Below are 26,336 nucleotides of genomic sequence, written 5' to 3'. Positions count from 1 at the left end.
TCGTCTTAAAAATAGACTAAGCATACTGAAATTTTCAGCTAACTTGTAAGGCACTCTGAAGAAATATCTTTCCTATTACATTTTACCTAACTGTGGCACTGGAATAATGTGCTATGATCATAAGTTAAAGCACTAATCTCTACCTAATAAACAGGTTTACTATCAAAATGTTGAATGTCACAACAAAATCTATTCAACTGGTCAAATCTACTTGTCGAATTTGGTAATGTCAATTGTACAGAATGTCAGAAATAATCAGTCCACATTCAAAATTATTCAAAATGTCAGGACGTGACATCCGACCCTCAGGCTGTTGTGGTGAAGCTGCCATAGGAATTTTAAGTATAAAGCACAAGTTTTTGCAAGCATGGGTCAAGCATCCCTGCACCCCCCCACACCCCTGCCTATTATATATTCTAACTTCGAGATTGCACTACATTGAGAAAAAGGGTAAATTTCCCCAATCCCCACTGTAGTGCAATCTCTAATCATAACGTCAACCTCATATTGGTGAATAATCACTAACATTCCCTAATGTAGATTCGAACATTTTCAGATCGGCGTTACAGAAACTGAGAAACGTGCATTCACAACCATGCCAGCATAAGTGACGTTCCACATTTTCATTCATACATACACACACACATTCTTAAATAAATTTTATATATATATATATTTATATATATATCTATATATATATCTATACAGTACTTGTGTATTATCACAACCAGATTTTAGTGATAATACCACTTGCTTCCAGATATGGAAATCTGAACGTTTTTGTTGTACAAATGTCAGCAAATGTCTTCTCTTTCACACTGAAAGTTGTTTTAAATTTTCTATAAACTCTGGTTGTGATAATACGCAAATACCATTATATATATATATATATATATATATATATATATATATATACATACATACATAGAGAGAGAGAGAGCTCTAGATAGATGCATATATACATAGGAGTGCTTAAAGCACAGCTCCTAAATATCAACCTATCAGCATCTGTTATCTCGACCCACTTTGGTTGACAGTTGTACAAGATCAACATTCCCCAGGGTTGGGGAATATACCCCTTCCCAGGGACTGCATGATTTCAAAGATGGTATATATAAATAGCAATGGTGGGAGGGTGCATGGGATTGCCTCCCTTTACCAAAAAAAAAACAAAAAAAAAACTGTTTCTGACATTGCATACTCAGTGGTTATGCTCTGACCATGCACAACTTACTGCTAATTTTAACATGTCAACATTTGCAAGTTTTGGTATTTTTAAATATGTATCTACACACAAATCAGTGTGAAAGTATCACTTGTCCACTGCATCAAAAGAAGTACAACACACCGACCATTCTGGTGATTCACTAAAACGAGAGTGGGGGTCCTATTCTTCACTTCCTCATAGTTGAAAAACTGGGACTTGAACTGTGATCAACAAGAGAACCATAGACCTGAACTGCTCCTGCATACACCTCTCAGATATATATTTACACCTTTGGTTATTGTCTTGCAGGTTTTATCCAATTAAAATTAAATAACTTGTGATTTCTACTATAGCCTTTTTCTTAGTGGGAACTTTAAGAGCATTATCAGTGATTAACAATAATGGCTTCCTCCACAAGAAAAGAAAACGCCAACACATTTGAAATGCCTTTAAATTTGATGGTTACCTGAATCAGCAGCAAAAGTCATGACTATACAAAAATCAGCAACTTTACACAATAAATAAGCAAACATAAAAACACAAATAATCACCATCGCTTTACAGCACATTTTCTAAAAAATAAAAATCAACTCTGTCTCTTTGATGACAAAATGGGAGCAGATTGTTTACTCTGACGGCAAGCCTCAGTTTTGTCAACTGCAACAATTTTTTGCTTTTACCTGACAACCGTCTGAGATGAAAACAGTCTCTAATCAAACTGCAAACTAACACCACAGTACTACTAGCAACTATATTAGTGAACCAATGTGTGTGTATGTGCGCACGTGTACCTGAAATATGATTTGATCGACAGTAAAATGATCAGTAGCAAAATATCTATGAATAAAAAGAACTAAAATGAAAAATATCTAAACACAAAAGACTGACATAACTGAAGTTATACTAAGAAAGTGCTTATGCCCTTTCCCCACTGTTATGTAGCCATACCTCTCAACCTCTTAGCAGAATAAATCTGGACAAAGTCTGACATAATGGAGAGACCGAGATGCAAAAATAGGGACACATTTTAAATATTGCTCTTATAAACTTAGAATGTTGCTAGAAACATAAGATTTATGTTAGTGTGCATTTTCTGAAGGCTATGAATTCAGAAACTGAAATGTATGTCATTATTTAGTGACTTTAAGCCCTAGATCATCCCAGTGATTTGTCAAAAAAAAACAAAAAATTATGAGGATCAGACCAAAAATATGAGGCAAAAATCTGGACATTGTGGAAATTTGTACATCTGACAGATATAAATGGCATATACAATTAGCAGGGGGGTGGGGTGAGGCTTGTCCCCCTGACAAAAAAAAAAATAGAAATGTGACCACATCTAACCACACAGAAAACCACTGAAAAATATGACAAAATCGAACCAAATCATCTCAATCTTTTTGCAGGGGGGCAAGCACTCCTCACACACCCCTGGTAATTACATAAACCAACTATGAAGTTGCACAACAGTAGGCCCTTTCTTAAAACAACTTTGCCAGTGTTTTCAGTTTAGATATTTTCACTTTTAGATATTTTGCTGGTGATCAACTGTTTAGATAATTTCAGGTACACCCAATTATTGATATATATATATATATATATATATATATATGTGTGTGTGTGTGTGTGTACACACACAAACATATATATATATATATATATTATATATACACACATATGGACAATATCATATTGGAGATGTGAACATTTTCATTAATAAGGATATAGTACCATACACCCCTTAAAATAGTTCATATAAAACAGAAATAACATACATGTCTATACTGGAATAATAATTAAATAAAATGAAACACCTGCTAAATTAAGAATCAGTGTGTCTGCTTATTTATGAAATGAATGGCTAATTACTATTTTTAATTAAAAGCTAAGACACCAAAAATTAACATTTAACTCAAAAATAAACTCAGATTATTTAACAATATAGTTTTGATTCATTTTTTTTGCGCATGCCCTAAATTTTGCTTCCTTTTTTTTCTCATTATACACGCTCCCCAGCCTTTCTGAAAAGTAATGAATGTCCACCATTAAATTGCAAAATATAAATGCTTACATGGTTAACATTCACCATATATATTTTGGTACTATCCAAACCCTTAAGATTTAGACTAATATTCTAAAAACATTTAGTCCTTCTGAATTAAGTTCAGGAAATATTTGAAAAAAAAAATGTACCTCCAAGGCTTGAAGAACCTATGCCACTTGACTGCAAGCCAGTGCCAATACCTGAGCCGAATGCTGTCGTAAAACTAGCTCCCAGAGATGGCTGTGGCCCTGGTAAAGAAAAAAATACTTGCTTTACTTTGCAAAATTTATTAAGTACTCATAAAATGCTAAAATAAGAGCAAAACTACCATATATGAATGATTAAAATATCAGCCCTCCCAAACTTTCACTAGGAAAACACTAACAGAAACTAACTTATTACCTTGTTATCATGGACAACTAAAAGGTAAACATTCTTAAATAACAAGGTAGTGTAGGCCCATTAATAAGAGTTATTTGATTCTAGGGGTGATCCTACAAGCTTTGTTTTGGCTGAAAGAATTGCTCAAAGATGAAAAGTAAACCAGCAAACTGCAATACCGCTACTATTTTACACACATTTTATACATACATATATATATATATATATATATATATATATATATATATATATATATATATATATATATATATATATACACACGAGTTTCCCTTCAGAATCCTGAAATATCACAGTCCTGAACTTCATAATCTGGAACCCAAAATCCTGAAAACTCAAAATCCTGAATCACAAAACAGTAAAAATATACAGGACAAAGAATGACAATATTCCAGTACAAGGACACAGAGAAACAGATACAAGACAAAGGACAGCACTTTTCACCAAGTATGGGTAGGGGGGCATGCCCCTCTGCACCACCCCATGTGGGGGGCTGCTCCCCCCCACACCCCCTGCTAATTAAATATATAAACTCCAAGACTGCACTCCACAGAAAAAATGGCAAACATACCATCACATGTGCTCATGACTGCCTGTTGCAAACTTGGTAACATTCCCTTTTAACTTGCTATACTACAATATAACTCATGATAGTGTAGTGAAGTGCAATCATGGAGTTATATTTAAGTAGCAGGGAGTGTGGGGGGCACAGCCCCCCACATGGGGGGTGCAGGGGGGCTTGCCCCCTGCTTATATTTGGTGGAATGTAATATAGTTTGTGTTCTCTATAGTCAATATATGTATCCTGTGCGTTTTCAGGAGTTTGGGCTTCCAGATTATGACATTTTATGAAATTCAGGAGTGTGTTATTTCTGGATTCTGATGTGTAACTATATACATATATGGGTCTGTGACTAATGAGCGAACGGCCATGCATACTCATGTGAAAGCACTTTTCATCAAAAAAGCACTTTCGCGTAAGTATGCCTAGAGGTATAGGGAGTTATGGGGGAGTGACTGTTGCGGAGATCGTACAACAGTGCGGTTAAGGGAATTTTTCCCTTTTCCCCACTGTAGTGCAATCGCGGAGTGAGAATAATAAAGTAGGGGGGTGTGGGGGGCACAAACACTTTTTTATTCTTTTTTAATGTTTTGTTTTTAATGTAAATGTTTTGTTTTTAATGCACTTTAACGAAAGTGCTTTTTCGGTAAAAGCACTTTCGTTGAAGTGTGTTTGGGTAAGTTGGATTTGGACTGTTGAACTTTCGTTCAACAGTCCTAGATCCATAGATCCACATATATATATATATATATATATATATATATATATATATATACACACACACAAAAACATACACAATCAAACACCAACACAACTGAAGAAGGTGAGCCTATTGAGTCTGCTATGCTTTTGCAGCTAGTATGCACACGCAGCTGCCACACTCTCCACCTCACTTACCATCAAGTAGCTCTCCACACTTCCACTGCTAATTTATTTGGCACCATCTTCTCAGACATGTCGTTCAAGATCTCCATCATTCCCCCCCCTCAAAGTCGATCTAAGCCTGACTTGGGTCCTTCCATGCTTGACCTTCAAGCCAGGCATTGTCATCTTTACTCTGTTGTCCTGTTCAACCTCTATGGCTCTCATAACCTATGGACAATGAATCCACATAATGTCAGCCTGTTCCCTTTTCTTCAATGTTGCATATGTTCCTTACACCTGGTATACATTTTAGGTTTGGCATGTTTGCCTTGTAGTGGTGGCTGGTGACTTCAAATTAAAAGGGGAGCTTGCAGGAGATAGCTAAATTGTTTCTTATCCAAAAAAGACCTGCTGCCTGACAACAACTATCTACTTGTTTCATGGGGAAGACATGAACAAAGTAAAAAATGAACAGCAAACAAGAAACAAGCTCAAGATAAATTGCTTAAAGGATTACTGCACAGGTTATGGACCACACATGATAGATTTGCATTCTGTTTAGTTTTTGGGTAAAGCCTGCAAAGATGACTGCAAGTCTCCAACAAATGTAATGAGCCTCTGAAAATACTGTAATCCTGTCCTTTATTACAAATACTGTCATATGAATTTCAATACCTAAGGCTTATACGTTATCTAGTTATGTAAATATTCTCTGCATGACAACAACAAAGGCTTTCAATGTTGGTAATTCTTTAACAGTATGCTTATTAAAGCTTACGTGCATCTTATTACCTCCGACAAGCTTACCTGACGGTCATTAAATCATTGCTACTTAAACACAGAGCAAGAGGGCACTGCAACAGCATGCATTTTCTGAATAATAAGCATAAATCAAAAGTATAAAAATATGACCGAAAACTAGAACATTCTGCAAAATCAAGGACAGATGAAAAGCCTCTGTTGTACTTGTGTCTACCTTGGATGGGGGAATACGCTGCACACTTGCACTACATAACTGCTCCTTGCCTTGTTTGGACACAGCCAGAGTCACTACATGGGGGAGCATGGGGTGCAACAAGTATGTCGCAATTTGATACGTCTCTGGCTGACGGTGATGGCTCTGACACTCATACCTCTCAACCCCAGAGCAAGAAATCTGGACAAAGCCATACATAGAAGTGGGACAAAGGCCCAAAAATAAGGACACTTTTTAAATATTGCGCTTATAAACATAGAAAGATAATAGAATAGTAGTAGGTCTTGCATTAGTATGAATTGTTTGAAGGGTATGAAATCTGAAACTCAATTGTCTGCCATTATTTTCTAACTTCAATCTTTAATGATATGCCACTAATTTGCCAGAAAAAACACAATTGTATGAAAAACAGACCAAAATGTGAGGCAAAAATATAAAATTGCCACACAATACAGCTGGGAACCTGTCAAAGATGGGACACCTTTTTAATATGAGTACTGTTAACTTGAGCAGCTGACAAAATAAGAGAATCTACATGCATTTCTGAAATAAAAGTAGTCTATAACTCTGATCATTACAGTTATTTATAATTGTAAACCCTCCACGTTTTCTTCCAAAATTGATATTTTGTGGAGGGATTATTAGGGGGAGAGCAACATTTTGAGCCAAAATTGGGGAAAGTTGAGAGGTTTGGATATTCCTATTTCTATAGTGATTTATTTGCACGTACCGCTCAAACTCTTAATGGAGGAAATCTGGAGAAGGCCAAATATATTGGGGGAACATAAAAATAGCAATTGTATAAACTTAGACAGTTGATAGAATAACAGGTCTTACTGCATGCATTTTTCTGACGGTTATGATGTCTGAAACTCAATGTCTGCCATTATTTACTGACTTCAGTTAATTCCTAAATGATTTGCCAGAAAACCACAAATTTTATGAGGAACAAACCAAAAATAAGAAGCAAAAATCTATTCATTCTGCAAAAATCTGGACAGTTGAGATATATAGTTCTGCCGGGGCTATCTGAGTTTGCTGCCCCCCTCACAAAATCATAGTCAAATGGAGCCTCCCCCCTGCAGCCATTCCAATGTCTCATTCACTGATTATTTCACCCAATTTACCATAAACACTGTAATGTGCACACTGCTTTACTTCTGCGATAATTTGGATTTCATTTGAAAAATTTATTTTGCATTTTATAGCACAAACACTAACAGATATCTGCTAAACAAAGTGATGCAGTCTCACAATGAAAATAGACTTAGCATTAAAACATCTCTGCCTTGAAACTCACATTCATTGAAACAGCACTGAAATCCACATTCAAAGAAAATACATTTTGCCAGTGGCAGATAAAGATTAACTTTGGGCTGTTTTCAAATCACATGAAACATACACATGCTCATTGATAGACCTTTCTGATTGTATTAAATTCTATTCCTTGTACAATACACTACAGTTTTAGAGGGCATTTTAAATGTACTGTTTTGAACATTTTCCAGTAAACAATGAAACAAAATGCATGGACCAATAATGACAAAACTGCCCAATTCAGAACATTTCCATCATAAAAGTCTAGTCAAACTTCTACAGTCCGCCAGTATCAGTAAATATGCACAATCTCTGAAGTAGTAAAAGTCATCTAAATAATTCCATATTAATGAGAGCTGGAACTAATGAAGATGTGGTTGCTAGCAAACAACTTTATATTTCATTGTTTCATCTACAAATAAAGTGCCTGTTGCCCTTGAGGAATAAATTGCCTGTGTTAAACTAAAAAAATGATAAGTTAGTAATATAGCAAAAGGGAATGGATGGCAAACTTATAATAGGTTCATAGTTACTAGGTATCTTTGCCAAAAAGGACTCCAGAATCTACCACCTTTGCATCTACCTACTGATGCAGTAGAACCCACAGCCTTCTGCATCAAAAGCAAGTACACTACCTGTTGTGCCATTAACAACGCAAGCAGACTCAGCATAATCAGCATTAAACTGTTGTTCCCCTGCAGCTCTCAGCTCCTTGTAAAATCTACTCAACACTCGACTGTATCTCTGAACTTTGCAGCGCAAGAAATCTGGAAAAAGCCAAAATTTATTGGAGAGGGGGACAAAAGCCCAAAAACCAGAGACACATTTTAAACATTGCTTGAATAATGTTGGAAAGTTGCTAGAATAAAATGCTGCATTACCACCATACATTTCACTGCCAAGTCTTGAACCCAGTACCCTGTGCAAAACAGTCAGAGCAACATACCACTATGCCAAATCAGCTGTTTTATTAAAGAGAGGAAGACTGAAACCTAAATGGCTACCATTTAGTGAAATGAGTTCTCACCATAGCTGTCAAACTCTTAGCACAAAATACCTGAACAAAGCCAATAATGGGGGAATACAGCCCCCAAACATATTCAGTGAATTTAGTTCTCACCATAGCCCTAAACCTCTTAGCAAAAAACACCTGGATAAAGCCAGTAATGGGGGGAATACAGCCCACAATATACTCAGTGAATTCAGTTCTTACCATAACTCTCAACCTTAGCACAAAAAAACCTGGACAAAGCCAATAATGGGGGAATACAGTCACAAAAATAGGGACAAATTTCAAATATCCATCTTATAAACTTAGGACATTTCTAGAATAAAAGGTTTTGTGTTACCATGTACTTTCTGAAGAATAGTAAGTCTGAAATTCAAATGCTTGTCATTTTTTATTATTTAACATTCATTAACCAAGAAAGTCAGCCTTGGAACAAAAGCCAATTTTCAGCAGAGGCCCAGAGAGAAACACTCCAGACACATGTCTTTGTAAGATGGGAGGACACCAGAGCAAACCCACACAAACACAGGGAGGACATGCAGACTCCACACAGAAGGCACCCCAGCCAAGAATCAAACCAAAGAACCTGTAGCGGTCAGGCAACAGTATTACCACTGCACGACAAACTGGGTAAAGAAACAAAAATACAGAAACCACAGATTTTATGAGGAACAGAACAGAACAAATATGAGGCAAAAATTTGTAAATTTTTTACAAATGGTGGTGGTTAGGGAATTCAAGCTCTTGCCACTTAGGCCCAAGGTACAGGGTTCAAGCCTGTGGTATTCTCTATCCACCACCATGTAGTTTTACCAACAAACACACCCACACACACACCCTAACTACCCGAGTCCCTGCAGCAGTAAACAATCCATTCCAGCAGCAAAATCCATCCATATAAAAGCCCACAACAAGAGAGCAGATGTAAAATCCATCCATATAAATGAGAGAGCAGCTGTAAAATGTAAAAGCCTGTGACGTCAGAGCAACTGTAAAATCCATCCATTCCTGCAGTAAGCAAGTCCTTCCCCTTCCAGCAAGAGCACCAGCCTGCGGACGTTGCAGTCTGATCCCCCTCCAGTCTATGCAGTTACAACTGCATAGACTTCTGAGATATTAGGAGTTGAATGCTGTCTTCTTAATCCGGACTGCTGGAGAGACAGTTTGGATTCTGTGTGCATGCTCCAGACTGGTTCACTAGCAGTCCGGATATCGGGAAATGATGCAAGTGCGCATGCACGATGTTCCGGGACTCATGTTTGCTTTTATTTTGTTTTCTTTTTTTGTTTATTTTTGTTTATACTTTTTTTACAGCTGGGGGGGCTGTGGTCCTGCAGCCCAATAGCACAAGCTGCCCCTGCCTTGTACACTGACTGTTGTGTATAACTTTTGTACAATTTGTGACTGATATTCAGTCTAATGTTATTAACTCCTTGTTGCTAATTTTATTTTATGCTTGGACTGGATCATGGATGAATAGGGTAACTGGACCAGTCCACTCACCAGGTTAACTAATCAAATAATATGACTAACGCCTCTAGCCTTTCTTCATAATGCAAAAAATAGATATGAAAACATCCATTCAATAAGCAGATATCTGAAAGGTAAGAAAGCAGATATATGCCAGAAGACGGAAGTCATGAAAGCTCTAAATAATCTTCAGCTACTATGTTTTGTTTCAGTACATCTTCTTTAGTTAGCTACATAGTCAAGAGGCTTGAATACTGACAGGATCCAAACTTCTTGCACATACTCAGATATGGCACTGAACGTGCAACAGAATACATTGACAAAGTTATAACATCAGGAAGTCCTAATACTAGAAATAAAGGAGATGAGATGCCTGAAAGCAATGAGGATGACGAGGAGGAGACACACACAGAAATGACTGCAGACAGGTTCAACAAAGCCCAGTACATCACTCATGGTTGTCCAAAGGTGAATCAGAATTTTTAATTTCTTGTTTAGACATAATGTGGCAATCTACTGTTAGGACACACAATATGGTAAATGCAGGGAACATTCTACTGCACATATGCACACCTCTCTCTCTCTCTATATATATATATATATATATATATATACACACATACACACATACATATATACATTTTTTAATTTGATGAATACAAGTTTAGCCAATGGGGGGATGCCCTGAGTTGGCAGTCAGCAAACAATTTTGGCAGGTGGTACTGTAATCTCACAGGAAATAAGATACTTACTGTACACTGGCTTACTGAAATTTAACTAATAGTGAATACACACATTCCTGCTGTATCACATTTTGATAGGCCTTCTGTTGTGGGTAGAGGACCTGGGGAAACGCAAAAAGCAGAATGACAATGGCAGCAGTGTCTAAAGTAAGAGGTTCTGAAACTCTGCAAGCCGGAGGACCCCTTTTATCAAGGAAATATTTTGGCAGACCCCTATAGGTGGCGGTACAAATATATTACGTTTGCATCAACCCCCCCCCAACTCTCCCATTTAGCCCCCCTATAAAACCATTTCAGTGTCCCATTACTTGGCTATCCCCCCAATTGCCAAAAACACTGTTCAGAATTCTCAGTGTGTACATTATTTTCTGCATTACTTCTACAACAGATATTTGGATTTAATTTAAAACTTATTTCAATTTTATAGCACAAACACTGACAGACATTTGCTAAAGCAAAGCAATACAGTCTCACAATGAAAACAGACTTAGCATTAAAACTTCTCTACCCTTGAAACCAAGGTAACCTTTTTGTTACAGGACCTAAACCGGGACACTCGATTTCCACCCCGGAAAGCCAGGTCAGCGATCCCATCCTCCTAGCCCCCATGGGAGTGGTAATTTGGCTGCCATGTCATCTCGCACCAGAGGCTGGCTGGGGGAATCAGGATGGCCTCCCATTCTTCACCCAGCACCATGAAGATACCACTCTGCTAACGGCACCACCCAGGAGGAAAGTGGCTACATGCCAGGAGGTTCAAAGCAATGCAAAGCCATCGATGGCTGGCACCACGGGGGAGAGACAGAGGTGTGCTGCAAAAAGTGCAGAGATGCTGGGACCCAGGGCCATCTCCCCTGTGAGTTTGAAAGCCCTAGGTGCAGGGCAAAGGGGAGAACTGGTGTCATAAAAGTCTGGATGAGGGACTGTCTGCTCCAGCAGAGTTCCACGAGGCTGGGAAGGATCAGAGGGAAGTTACCCTGTGAGGCTCAGAGCATGCATGACAGTGCACAATTAGGCAGCCTTTAGGAAATATGCAACCCAGGAAAGGAGCTCTTTTTCTCCTAGGTAGTAGTGGAAGCCCAGAGGGGGTCCATCCTGATGGAAGTATGGAAGGGAGAGAAAGGTGGAAAGTGGCCGGGCTAGGAGAGCTCCTGCCTAGGTGAGGTGGTCTGGTACCATGCCCCCTCTGAGACAGAAGTCTGGAAGGGGGAGAGTGGCAGGGTCGGGCAAGCTTCTGCCTGGGTGAGGGGTGGGTCAGGCAGAGCCCCCCACAATGGAAGCCCTTAGGGGAGTGCCAGGTAGATGGCAGAAGGGCCTGGAGAGCTCCTGCCTGGGTGAGCAGGGTCAGGCATATCTCCCCCCCCATGACAGACGTCCTTAAGTGAGTGACTGGCAGACAGTGGCGGTTCCTGAAGAACTTCTGGCTGGGTGAGCGGGGTCAGACAGAGACCTCTACAATGGAAGTCCTTGAGGAAGCACCAGGGCAGAAGGTGGAGGGGGCTGGAGAGTTCCTGCTGGGGTGAAGCCATCTGACCTCACCTCATAACTGATGGCATCCATGAAAAATAAAGTCCCCAGAGCGCCTCTGGATAGGAAACAGGGGGACTCCGAAGCCTTCATGAGAGAGGATCTTCCCCTCAGGAACTGAGGGGAGTTTCACAGGGCCGGCTGGAATTGGAGGGAAGCGCCCCTGAGAGGATTCGAGGGCACATGCATTCTGGCATTATTTGGCAGCCTGCAGGAAATATGGAGGGGGCAGAATCCCCCAACATGGGGGGGGGGCTGTGGCTGGGGAAGGAGGTCTCTTGGCCAGGTTAAAGGGGATGCTTGTAGGGGGCTGCCCAAACAGAAGTCAGTAAGGGAGCACCAGGCGGATTGGTGCGGGGCCTGGAGACAGCCCCCCACAATGGAAGTCCTTGAGGGAGCTAATGACGGATGGCAGCAGCGCCTGGAAGGCTCCTGCCAGGGTGAAGGCATCCAATCTTACTCCATACCCAATGGCATCCCCAAAAAATCGCAAAGTCCCCAGAGCTGCTCAGGATGGGAAAGCAGGGGGACTGGCCACCCCAGGAAGCAAGGTCACCAATCAGACTAAGCAGTCTAAACTGGGGCATTTCTGCATCCAAAAGACGTTTGGAATTCCGGGACAGAGACTTCCAAACTGGGACTGTCCTGGAAAAACTGGGACAGTTGGTCACCTTGCTTGAAACTCACATTCCCTGAAACAGCACTAAAACTACATGCAAAAAAATGCATCTGGCCAGTAACAGATTAAGTTTACCTTTGGGCTGTTTTCAAAGCATAAGTCCCTTGCAAACATTTTTAGGGCCATGCAAAAGTTATTTGATTTACCTTCCTGATTATATAATTAAATTTTGAGATACAATAACTAAATTACATCCCTTGTAAAATACAGCACCACTTGGTAGATTGTTTTAAATGTATAGTTTGGCACATTTTTCCAGTAAGCAATGAAAAAAAATATATGAACCCATAATGACAAAACTGCCCAATTTAGAACATTTCAACCATAAAAGGCCAGTCAAACTTCTGTCATTACAATCCGCCAATATCAGTCAATATGCACAATCTCTGCAGAAGTAAAAGTCATCTGACTAATGCCACCTTAAAGAGATCTGTAATTAATGAAAAGGTTGCTGCTAACAACTTTATATTTCAGTGTTTCATCTACATACCAATTCATTGCCTGCTGCTCTTGAAGAATAAATTGCCTACTTATGTTACATAAAAAAATGGTAAGCTGGTAATATTGCATGAATGGCAAACTGAAAAAAAAAATTAATAGTTACTAGGCATCTCATCCAATGGAGGACATATTCATGTCTTCAGCACCCTGCCCTGAAAATACAACACAGTATCAGCAATGCATCTACATGATGTGGGAGTAGAACACACAGGCTTCTGCGTTCAAATGCAAGCATGCTACCTGTTGTGCTACAAACACTGTTTTAAAATTCTATACCACAGTAGTGATAACATTTGTTAGCTATCTAAACAAAACAGTTGCACAGAATAGACAAACATATTGGGCAAAAATCTGGGCATTCTGCAAAAACCTGGACAGCTGAAGGGTATGCTACTTAACACAAACATACCCCTACCTGCCTCCCTCTCTCAAACAAACACATACCTCTCTCTACCTGCCTCCCTCTCTTTACACACACACACACACCTACCTGCTTCCCTCCCTCTTACACACACTTATCTGTATGCCTCCCTCCTTCTTACACATACACCTACCTGCATGCCTCCCTCCCTCTTACACACACACCTCTACCTGCATGCCTCCCTCCCTCTTACACACACTTACCTGCATGCTTCCCTCCCTCTTACACACACACCTACCTGCATGCCTCCCTCCCTCTTACACACACACTTACCTGCATGCCTCCCTCCTTCTTACACACACAATTACCTGCATGCCTCCCTCCCTCCTACACACTCCCAAACCCCTACCTGCATGCCTCCCTCTCTCTTACACACAAAGACACACACACACGCACACACACCTGCCTCCCTCTTTCTTGCAGACACACACATACCTTTCAACCTCTTCAGCAGAAGAAATCTGGACAAAGCGTATCATAATGGGGGTGAGAGACAGAGGGCCAAAATGAAAGACACATTTTAAATATTGCTCTTTCAAACTTAGAAAGTTGATAAAGCAAGTTCTGTATTAGTATGAGTTTTCTGAAGGCTATGAAGTCTAAAGTGCAAACATTAGACATTTACTGACTTCAGTACGAAACAATTTAACAGGGATTTGTCAGAAAACACAATTTTATGAGAAACAGACCAAACAGTACAAAATCTGGACATTATGTGAAAATCTGCACAGGTGACAGCTACGCTCTCAACTGTATCACTTCATGTTTAAGCCTTAATTATAAAAAAAAAAAAAAAAAAAAAAAAAAAAATACCTTCAGGCCAGGGACTTTCAACAAGATCGTATGGATCAGCCCAGCAGTAATTGCTATCAGCAGCAACCAACAAATCTGGGACCTTACTTAGAGGGAACAGAACAGTTGTTTAAATTTCCCTCAAAGTTCTAACCGCCAGGCAGAAAACACAGGGCAAGTGGGCAGCTGCTCAGCCAGCCACAAATGCGGAAGTTGTTCCTTCTTTCCATCTCTAAAAACTCAGGGCAAGCAGCTGCTTGGCCGTGAATGTGGAAATTAAGCAGCTCAAATGCACTCAGGGAAGTATTTTTTTTTTTAAATAAATTGACCATGAGAGAAGCAACTTTTATTATTTTTTTTTTTATTTTATTTTTTTACAAGGTCACTGACAATGCCCAAAATCTAGGTGAGCTCATGGACCCCTGGAATGTACCGTATAGACCCTCAGAGGTCCATGAGCTCACCCAGTTTCGGAAACATGGTCTAAATAAATGACATTCCTCCTGAGAACACTTTTTAAACCAAGATTTAACTTTGTCAGACATAACTCTGTCAAATGAGAATTACCCAAGGCAGAAGAAACTCTAGTTCTATATGTAAGAAAAAAAATATATACATATATATATATATATATATATATATATATATATATATATATATATATATATATAGATATATATATATATCACACAGCTAAAGAGGGTCTAAAACTAACTATAATAACGATGAAACACACCAAACTGTTCAACGACTATTATACAACCCTAATAAAAACTGCAGGGTTGAATAAAAAGTATTTGCAAGTAAGCAAAGATCTATTATTAATGCCCTAATAAAAAAATGGGATACATAGAAAGGAAAGGGAGCAAGTTATGTAAATCTAACTACTCTAGCTCACTTATAGAAAATAGGCCCAAAAATAAACAGCTTCAAGAAAAGGAGAAAGAAGCACTCTAACTATGACTAACCAAAGAGACAAGTGTCTCAAGTAGTTAACTATAATTTTACAAACAGGAATGAAAAGATTTTGTTTAGACAAATATCAAAAATTTGACCCTACTGGCCAGATCTGTTTGACGAACACCCAAATTGTTGCAGCAGCAAACGAGATCTGAGGGAAGCATTATTGCATCATGGGATAGGGAGTAGGCCACTAGCTGTATGAAGACCTCGAGCTTTAGCATTTGGCAGAGTCAGAGCCAAGGATCAACTCCAAACCCATCAGTGAGAATGAAGGTGAGAGAGAACAACTTCACATCAAATGTTTTTTAACAACCCACTGCAACAGCAGACAGTTCAGCTCTCTTACAATCTTTATACATAATAGCCTGCCTTACTGAACTCACTACTCTTTCAGTTGACCTATAAGATACAGCTAAAGATTTATATTCGCAAACATATATTTCACAATTTATCACCTTTGTAACAAACTTGAAAAAAAAAATAGTCGGCAATGAAACAGATGTAAAAATTACTACCATGATGCTTTTTTTAAACAAGAAACATCTTTATTGAATTATTACTTTATGACTTAAGCAGTTGCTCATTTATATAAATTAAAACAAACCATTCTGACATTTACAGCAGTAAATATTAAATCACTTATCTATCCAGTCATTGTTAGTCAAATATTACAAAGCTCATTCGATTCCTGCCTTCCCTTAAAACTCATGCCTTCTCCAAAACATTACTCTCCATGTTTTCTTCCCACAATAATCACTTTTTAATGTAATATGCTCCTACCCTTTTCTAAAGATCCCACTTCCAGTTGTTTTATCTCTGTTACTATATTCACTACTTCTAGTACAGTTGGTTTAGACTTTGATCTCCATTTTCTAGCAAATGCTTTTTTGGCCACAAGAATTAAACTCATTGCCTTACTATCTCTACACAACTCCGATTCTGTATTATAGCTCACAAAAATAATTTCTCTAGTTACACCAATTTGCTCACTCGTAAGTACTTCTGTTGAGTAGTCTGCCAAGTCATTACACTCCCAGAAATAATGTACAGAATTGCCTATTTTTTCCCTATCACACCTCCAACATTTGCAATCTACCCGAGTAAAAATTCTTTGGAGTCTGTTTGGGGTACAAAAATATCTAGGCAAACACTTCCAAAGACCCTAAATCTTATAGACTTTGTTGCATATTTGGGAGCCAAACATATATTCCCCCAATGGTAAAGAACAACCAACGCAGGTAAAGCTCCAGGTTCACAAACAGGCCTTTACTAAAACACACAAGCGCTTTCACCAAATGCTTCTTTGGGTGTGACATAAAAACTAAGTAACTAATGCATCATATTTAACTATTAAGTTAGAATCACATGACAGAACAAATTCCAACTTAAAGGCATACATCCTAAAAATCATTCAAGAGGCATTTTCAAAGAATAAAAAACATCAATCTAAAAAACCAAACAAATACAAAATAAAAAAAAAATGAAATAAAAATGAGAAGCACATGAATGTACCTATCCACAAAAATGTATATAAAAACATTTGAATATATATCATATTAAAAAGCATGAACATATTAAACCATGAATGTAGCATATAACATGTAGCCAACCACCTATTTCCTACGTAGTGGTCTGGCTTTCAAAGCAGGTCTTAGTGGTATGCAGTCATTCAAACCTGCATTCGCTCTCAACCTAATGATCCAGTGTGTTTCCATTTCCTCAGCACTTAATTTCATATCCCCTCCTCTCTTATTACCACAATTCATTCCTATGACTAAAAAGTCAAAATTGTGTGCTGTCCATATTCACAACATGTTTGGCTAACGCATTAAACATGCTTTTCTTACTAATATGATAAATATTTTCCCTAATCCTATCTTTGAGCATCCTGTCAATCCTCCCATCGTAAAATTTACTGCATACTGTACATACAGCTAGACATATCACATGCATACTAGTGCAAGCAGCCTTGATCTTCAAATTAAATTGTTGTCCTGTATATGGATGAACAAAGACAGGATTATCAATAATACATGGACAAAAAGAACACTTCCCCCATTTTCTTTGCGAACTGCTTAGCCAATCTCTCTCCACAAAGCTTTCTAACCTCCTCTGACTGATTCCTATAGTTATCATGCAATATTGATAAACCCTACTATTTATCTCTAAAAGCAGATTCTCATCTAGATTCTAATGAAAACTCTGGCAGTGCTGGTCTTTAACTTAAGATTCCCCTATTTTTTCTCTGTCTACAGTTAGATATCAATCGTTCATAAGGAAGGCAATCTCTAGCCTGCAGTCCAAATGACTTCTTGTCCTCTTCCCATTCTACTACCTTTCCCTCTCTAATTATTTGCTTCCAATACCTTGCATGGTTCCTTCACCAGTTTTCTCAAGTAAATTCCATCCCCTCTTGCCCTCCATTCCAGTGACAGCTTTGTCTTTGGAATACTTTTTGCTACTTTATGAATATAATATTCTGCAGAGTCACTGTTATTCTCTTCGAGGAGCAGCACCCAACAATCCATTTTTTTGTTTCTTGAGCTGCCCCCTTTGCTTCAACCACAATGTTCTTGACCTAATCTGTGAAAAAGAAAAATTCTGTCAATATCAAAAGTTTGTGCATGATCCAGTTACAAAAAAGTTATATTAAGTATATATGGTACTAATTAAACTGCAAAGGTTTACAACAGCCATTATTCCATTAAGACCAGAATGCTTATTTGTTGGAGGATCTTAAACTTAGTCTTCTTTTAATACTTTAGCAGCAAACTTATGGGTGAAGTAATTATTCTAAAGGGATCTTTTGACATGATTCCAGTAAAGATCTTTGTAAAATCTCATTAAAAAGTTCCTCAAAAACCTTAACATCTTAAAGGAGTGTCAATTTCTGTTGATGCTTTAATACCATTTATTTTATTTTCATTACTTGATTAGAAAGATATCTCCTTCTTTGTACAAAAATGCACTCCTGTCCAATCTACACTGTAATTTTTATCTTCCATTTTAAGACTGACACTACATCTGCACTTTGCTTTGAATCCAGTCCTTCCATTATTTGTCTTTATTACACTGGGGTACTATTTCATAAGAACAAGTAATGTTTCAGTTCAAACACTGCCTAAAGTTTATTTCTTCCAACAATGATGGAGCTTATGCATATATTAAAAACATGTTTTAAAAGCTGGACTTTTTTATTTCTGAAGAGATCACATGATCAACACTGTGACAAAAAAGCAGGTTCTCTAATAAACTTGTATTGCATATCATTATGGTTAAGTCTATTTGTACTGCACACCTTATTTTTCTTTTGTCTACTGATATTCAATCTTAAAAACAGAAACATTTAGCAGGACCAGCTCTGAAAATCTGAATCTGCATTATCAGAAGATGGTTCTCGTGAAAGAATGACCCTTTTAAATCTTCAAAATTCATTACCTTATCAAAATGATAAATCCCTTGTAATCCTGATTAATCCTCCAACTATCTTGCAAACTGTGTGATTGAACAAAATTTGTCCAGCAAAACTGAGCTTTTTGATATAGTATGCTGCTTACTCTGAGGATAATTAATCTACATTTATATTCATAACAGTATCACAGACAACAAATAAGACAATCTGGTATATAAATCATCTAGCCTTCAGTTCACATTATCCGAGAACAGCTGATATTTAAAGGGGCATATTAAGATAAAACAATTCATATACTTCAAACCCAGAACATTTACTAACAAAGTCTTTCCTTCAAGACTGACACAGATATGCAAAATGCATTTTTATTTTTTTTTATCAAAACTGTTACAGAACCCAATGTTCTGGTAAAATCAAACACATGCAAGACAATTCTTGCCAAGTTCGTATACATGACAATAGCTTCCTCATTCATGTGAAGTTCATGTAAACAGTACAATTGCTTTGAGTTTCTTAAAATACAAGACGCTGCTTCTTTAAATGGGGTGGCCAATTGTCTTAAAAAATATTAAGGCAGATAAATTTATTTGAACTAGATTTATTCTTCCATAAAAAAACTTAACATCCTCAACCGAAATTCACAAATGCCTACCATCCAACCAGGCTTGAAAGATTAAAGAAAAAAAATTATGTACTCATCATAACTTCCCATCAGTGTTGTCCATTTTCATTCTTACTCAATGTGTGGGTTTGGATTTAATCCTCGGATCTGACTCAACTGCTTTTTTACAGTTTGTGGATAACAACAAGCTCTCAAGCTCCTCCATTACCCATAATGCAGGAGTAACCCTCTTTCCCCAGATCTTGTTTGCTGCCCTTTACTGTATATAACAATGAAATTAAAGGTTTTATATGGAAAGTCACCATCTGGAGATCAAATGACAGGAACTTCGGTTCCTGTAATAATTTCCAGTTCTTCCAGAAATGAAAGAAAAAGGGCAGGGGACAGGAAGGAGGAGAGTGAAGTAAGAATGAAAATGGATGACAGATGGAATGTTACGATGAGCACATAACTTCTTTACCTGATGTCAGTTTTCATTCATTTCACAACATGTGGACTCTAAGGAAGGATATTCCTGAATACTGTTGAGCTGAAGGCTGCTCTTCCCCTAGAGACCAGATCCAATTTGTGAAGAGTAATAAAGGTATGAGGATTAGCCAACAATAGAGCCGCAGAAATATCGTCCATGGGAAGACCTGGATAAAAAGCTAATATAGATGCCATGGACCTGGATGAATGAGCTCTTAAAGGTTTTGGCAAGACCAGGCCAAGCTCATTATAAACAAAAGAGATGCAGTTGGTCACTCATTCTGATGAGGTTACTTTGGTAACTGGTTCTCCCAATTTGCTTTCCGAAAAGGATACAAATAACTGATCTGATTTTCTAAAATTCTCAACTGTGAAGATAAAAATGTAATTGTCTGTTGAGATTAGTACATGGAGAATGTATTCTCCTTTTTTTTGAAAAATTTGGAAAGAACACAGGGAAGTTAATAGACTGACTAAAGTTAGATCCTGATACCACCTAGGAAGAAAGGAAGAACTGGTTCTTAAGGACATCCTATCCTTATGAAATATTAAACAAGGAGACTTACAAGATAAAGCTTGAAATTCTGACTCTCCTAGCCAATGTTATGGCTAACAGGAATATAGTTTTCCAAATTAATTATTTCCAAACACATTTTGCAGCCGGTTAAAATGATTTTTGAGTAAGAGGCTATAACATTAAATTCAGATTCCATGGTGGAGTAGGATCTTTAAAGGGTGGTTTCAACAGAAAAGTTCCTTTTATAAATGCCTTACAAAGATGTGAAGAAGCTAATGTGGAATTAACTCCAATATGGAAATTGAAAATGGCAGCTAATTGAATCATGGATGGACTAGCCCTATCATTAAAAACTTTAGCCAGGAATTCCAGAATTTTAGGTACTGGTGGTGAAAAAGGATATAGGTCTTACCACTGCACCTAAAAACAAACCTTTTCCATTTACTCTTGTAAATTTTTCTAGTGGAAGCTTTGTGGGAAGACAAAAGAAAGTGGCATATCAGGGAGGAGAGCGTAGGTTGTCTGCCTATCAATCTAATTAGAGAAAAGTACAGTTTTGTACCTACCATAAATGTAGATGTTCGAAGATCCACATTGCTGCAGTCATAACCTGTGGGTAGTCCGCTGTCCTCGGTCGGCCCGAATACCAAAGTGTTAGGCTGGCGTCGGTCATGGTCGCTTAGATCTGACGTCAGTACGCCGTAGTACTAAAGCGCATGACCGACGTCATATCCTCAGTCTTTCTTGCCCCAGATGTCAGAAGGCCCTAAAAAGAAAGGCCAAAGCCAAAAAACAGGAAAAATATCCAACCACCCATGTACAAACAATATTTACAACCCAAACCACACAACCACCCCAAACTACAGTGGGGAAGGAGGGAGGGAAAATTGGACTGCAGCAATGTGGATCTTCGAACATCTACATTTATGGTAGGTACAAAACTGTACTATGTTCTTCATCTCACATTGCTGCAGTCATAACCTGTGGGTCGAATCCCAAAGCAAAAGTAAAGGGAGGTTGGTAAAATCATAAAGCATTGGGGGCTGCTAGCATGCCCTGCAAAACTGCAGTGGCAAACCCTGCCCTAGATTTTGAATAAAGAGGGAGATGGTAATGCTTAGAAAAAGTGTGCACTGAACTCCAAGTAGCTGCCTCCAAAATATCTTTAGTAGCTACACCCCTCAGAAAGGCAGTAGAAGTGGCAGTAGCCCTAGTGGAATGAGGTCTGATTCCAGCTGGAATCTCCTTACCATGATGAGAATAACAAAAAGCAATACAATGGCCAATCCACTTAGAAATAGTTTGTTTAGAAACAGGTTTCCCTTGAGAACCCAAAGCAAAAGAAACAAACAACTGTTGAGACTGTCTGAACCCTTTAGTTCTGCTCAAATAATAACGCAACTGCCTGTGGATATCCAAAGAGTGCAAAATCTTTTCCCCTTTATTTTGGGGATCAGCATAAAAAGTAGGCAAATAAATAGACTGGTTCAAGGCCAAATTTGAGACCACTTTAGGCATGAAAGTAGGGTTAGTACGCAAAGAGACCCTATCCTTATGAAAAATTAGGAAGGGTTCAACTGCCATAAGAGCCTGTAATTCAGATACCCTTCTAGCAGACGTAATGGCCAACAAAAAAGCTGTCTTCCAAGACAAAAACTTCAACTCAGCTGTAGCTGCAGGCTCAAAAGGAGATAAAGTGAGTTTCTCCAACACAAAATTGAGATCCCAGGAAGGAGTAGGAGCTCTCATTGGGGGTCTTATGTTCTTTGCCCCTCTAAGAAATTGCTTAAACAAAGGATGAGAGAACAATGGTGGGTCACAGTCATAGTGAGCAGAAATGGCTGCAGCATGAACTTTTACAGAGGAGAAAGACAAACCTTTGTCTAGTAATTCTGTAAGATACTGGAGTGAAACACTCAAATTAGGTACTGAAACATCAAAGTCCTTTGCTTTACACCAAAGAAAAAATCTCCTCCATTTATCAGCATAAACCTTCCTTGTACTAGGCCGTCTGGCCTCCAAAATAACATTCAAAACTTGTTGAGGAAGCTGCGACCCTCCAGGGTCTAGAACAGAATATGCCAGGCTGTCAGATGCAGGGACTGTATCCTGACATTGAGGAAATGATTGCCTACCTGGGACAAAAGGTGTGGACTTGCTGGCAAAGGCCAAGGAGGCTCCCGTACTAAACTCCTTAGCAGAGGGTACCAGTGCTGACGTGGCCAATCTGGAGCTATAAGAATCATGGAGGGCTTGTCCTGTCTGACCTTCAAGAGCACCTTGGGAAGGAGAGGCAGAGGAGGAAAGGCATAGACGTGAAGGTTGTTCCAACTGAATGATAGAGCATCCACTTTCCAAGCTTTTGGATGAAACATCTTTGTGCAAAACTTTGGCAGCTGGAAATTTAGTGGAGAAGCGAACAGATCTATGTCTGGAGTCTCCCAAAACACTGTCAACTGTCGAAATACATGAGGATCCAGTTTCCACTCGTGGGGATTCACCATCTGTCTCCTCAAAACATCCGCTAAGGAGTTCTGTGCTCCTGGCAGAAACCTTGCTTGAAGAGTGAGGTGCAAACTGAGAGCCGTCTCCCACAAAATCATAGCTTGCCTGCAAAGTGGGTACGAATGGGTTCCCCCTTGCTTGTTGATGTACCACATGACAGTTGTGTTGTCTGTTTGAATCAACACTTGTCCTGGGTGTAGTAGATCCTTGAAGGCCATCAATGCAAATTGGACTGCTAACATCTCCTTCATGTTGATATGCAAATGCTGAAATCTGGCAGGCCACGTGTCTTGAACCCATTTTCCATTGAGGTGTGCTCCCCAAGCCTTGTCCGAGGCATCTGTCGTTAAGATCTGACTCGTCTCTGGTCGGGTCACAGAGAGTCCCTTGTTTAGGTGACATTCCTGAGCCCACCACAAAAATTCCTTTTGAATGCAAGGTATTATCTGAATGACAGTGTCCAAATTGTGGCAGTGTTGTGTCCATACACTCTTGAGATACCATTGTAACTTCCTCATATGCAGTTTGGCATTGGGAAGTACCAGAATACAAGATGCCATGAACCCCAAGGCTTGAAGGACTGCCCTTGCAGTCAGCCTGGACAGGTGAGACAATTGTTGGAAGTAAAGGGAAAGATTTCTTTGCTTGTCCGGGGTCAAAAACGCCATCTGAGAGGCTGTATTCAGTCTCACACCCAGAAAGCACATGTCCTGAGAGGGTACAAGACTGGACTTTATTTCGTTCACAGAATACCCTAGGCACCTTAACACTGCCATAACATACTGAAGATGGTGAAGTAGCTTGTCTTTGTCTTGAGCAAGAATCAGGCAATCGTCCAAGTAAGGATAAATCTGTATTCCTCTTAACCTGAAGAAGGCTATCACCGGAGCCAGAACCTTTGTGAATACCCTGGCCGCAGTAGATAAGCCAAAGGGCAATGCAGAGAACTGATAATGTAAAGTCCCAGCCCGAAAACGCAGGAATCTCCTGCAGCTTGGCCTGATAGGAATATGAAGATAAGCCTCCTTGAGATCCAGAGTTACCATCCAGTGATCTTTGCCTAGCATAGGTAGAAGTTGTTGCAAAGTCAACATTTTGAATTTTGGAATGTCCAGGTATGTGTTGAGAATAGACAAATCCAGAATCGGCCTCCAAGTGTCCCCCTTCTTTGGTACAAGAAACAGGCGAGAATAAAATCCTAGGCCCACCTCTAATGAAGGCACCTGCTGGATAGCTCCCATTTGAAGTAAAGAAATCTGTTTGTGAGCCTCTGCCTTTTGCTGAGGAGGAACGTCTGGCATGCCTTTGAAAGGGGGCAATGTGTGGAAATAAAACTTGTAGCCTCGGTTTATAATGTCCAACACCCATTTGTCCTGGGTGACTAAAAGCCAATTTTGCCTGAAAAGTGCTAACTTCCCCCTAGAGGAGCTGCCAGACAAGAAGAATCGGGCAGCTGAAGATGCAGGTCATTGGGTCTGCTTACGAAAGGACTGGCCCCTGCCCTCACCAGCAGACTGCGCAGGGGAACTCCACGTCCTAGGCCTAAAAGAAACCTGTGCATGAGCTCTGCCCCTACCACGTCTAGATCTGCCCCTAGACTGTAAATCAGAAGAAGGGTAAGCCCATCCCTTAGTAGGCCAATTTCTGCTAAACCTAGGGGGCTGCACTTGTAAGAAATCTTTAACAGTCTACATAGACTTAGCTTTGTCCTCCATTTTCTTCAAGACTGACTCCACAGGAGAACCAAACAAAACTTCAGACTGAAGGGGAGCATCCAGAATTCGAGCTTTAACATGCTCTGACAAGTTCTGATCCCTAAGCCAAGCGTGCCTACGAATAACTGATCCAGTGGCAGCCACCCTAGAAGAGGCCTGCAAAGCATCAAAACCACACTGCAAGGAATGCTTACCCACCTGATCAGAGGCATGAACCAAATCCTGTAATTCTTTACACTCTATGCCCTCTGCTAAAGCATCCACCTTAGATTTCAATTGACTAAGAAGAAAATTCTGGTATTTCAGCATATGAAACTGGCAATTTAAAGCCCTCATTGCAAGCGTGGAAGAGGTATACACTTTTTTACCCCACCTGTCCAGAGCTCTAGAGTCCTTATCCATAGGAACTGGGTTCTTTACAACAGAAGCCCTGACACCCTTAGGTCCCTGGCTAATAGTTTCAGGGTCCGCTCTAGGGCTCTTATATAAATATTTATGAGCCTCAGGCACCCTGTAATACCTGTCTGGCTTAACTGGGGCAGGAGGCAAAGAGTCTGGATTAAGTGAAGCCTCAGAGAAAACATCATGTACAACATCTAAGACCGGAGGTATAGCCAAGGGCCTATGTTGAGGTAAAAACAAGAATTCCCTAAGCCTCTTTCGGGAATCTGAGAAATCCTGACCTTCCCATTTAAAATGCTCCCTCATAGAATGCAGGGTTTCTGAAAAAGAAAAATCCTCTGGAGGGGAAGCAGAGGGACTAGAATCCTCTGCGTCAGAATCAGAATAAGGGGGAAAATCATGAATGTCTTCAGCCGAAGACTCTGAATAATCTGAAGAATGCTCCAATCCTTCCACCTCTGGCTCCACCCTAGGCCTCTTATCTGGAGGGGGCATAGAACCTCTAATTAAGGTAATTAAATCTTCTGCCATTTTAAGCATGTGTTTTTTAGGCACAGAACCTGCAGAACTAGGACTGACACCAGAGGAAGATAAACCAGGCCTGGCCTTAGAAGGTACCTTAGAAACAGAGGGAGAAGGCCTAACCACCTTATGCAAAGAAGGAGCACAGCCACCTGAGAGGCCCCCTCAGCCTGACCTGACTCCTGAGAGGCCACATCTTGCAAAACTAAAGGTTCCTCCTGAGACTCAACAGAAACCTCGGCCGGATCCACAGACTCCACCGTGGTCTCTAAAGAACCGGCGTCCGGAACGGACGACTCATCCTGCCTGGATTTCAAAGATTTCTCCTTGCGCTTCTTCACAGCGTGGCGACGGAGGATCCGACGGCATATTATAATTACACCACTTACTGAAGACAAGCCTAGCACAATCTAACCTACGCTTAATAGTGCGCTTATTAAATTTAGCACAAAAGCGACACCTGACTACGTCGTGCTCAGGCCCCAAACAAGGAATACAAAGAGAGTGGTAATCCCTATGAGGTATCTGTTTCCCACAAGAAATACAATTATTCACTTTTTCTGACATCCGGAATTAACTGAGGCAAGAAAAGACAAAAATATTCCCCAACGGGGTACTTAGCCCAACTTGGTCTTCGGTCTGAAACTCAGAATACGAAAATTTCAGGATGCCGAACGGCACTTGCAAACGCTGCTTCTG

The 26,336-nt window shown here is 39.5% G+C and overlaps 1 protein-coding gene across 1 annotated transcript in view; it reads right to left on the bottom strand.

Moving 5' to 3' along the window:
- Positions 1 to 26,336, bottom strand: part of LOC122802344 (nucleoporin p58/p45-like) — a 991,373-nt gene that overhangs the window by 295,612 nt on the left and 669,425 nt on the right. The window contains exon 6 of the mRNA XM_044071981.1: positions 3,401 to 3,499. Within this exon, the coding sequence (XP_043927916.1) occupies positions 3,401 to 3,499 (99 nt within the window). The remainder of the gene's footprint in view (positions 1 to 3,400; positions 3,500 to 26,336) is intronic.

Source organism: Protopterus annectens, chromosome 5.part0 (genome assembly GCF_019279795.1).
Source record: "Protopterus annectens isolate FY-2018-M chromosome 5.part0, PAN1.0, whole genome shotgun sequence".
NCBI classification, from domain to species: Eukaryota; Metazoa; Chordata; order Ceratodontiformes; family Protopteridae; genus Protopterus; species Protopterus annectens.
The sequence above is the reverse complement of the archived record's forward strand: the minus strand, read 5'-3'. Positions and strand labels throughout refer to the sequence as shown.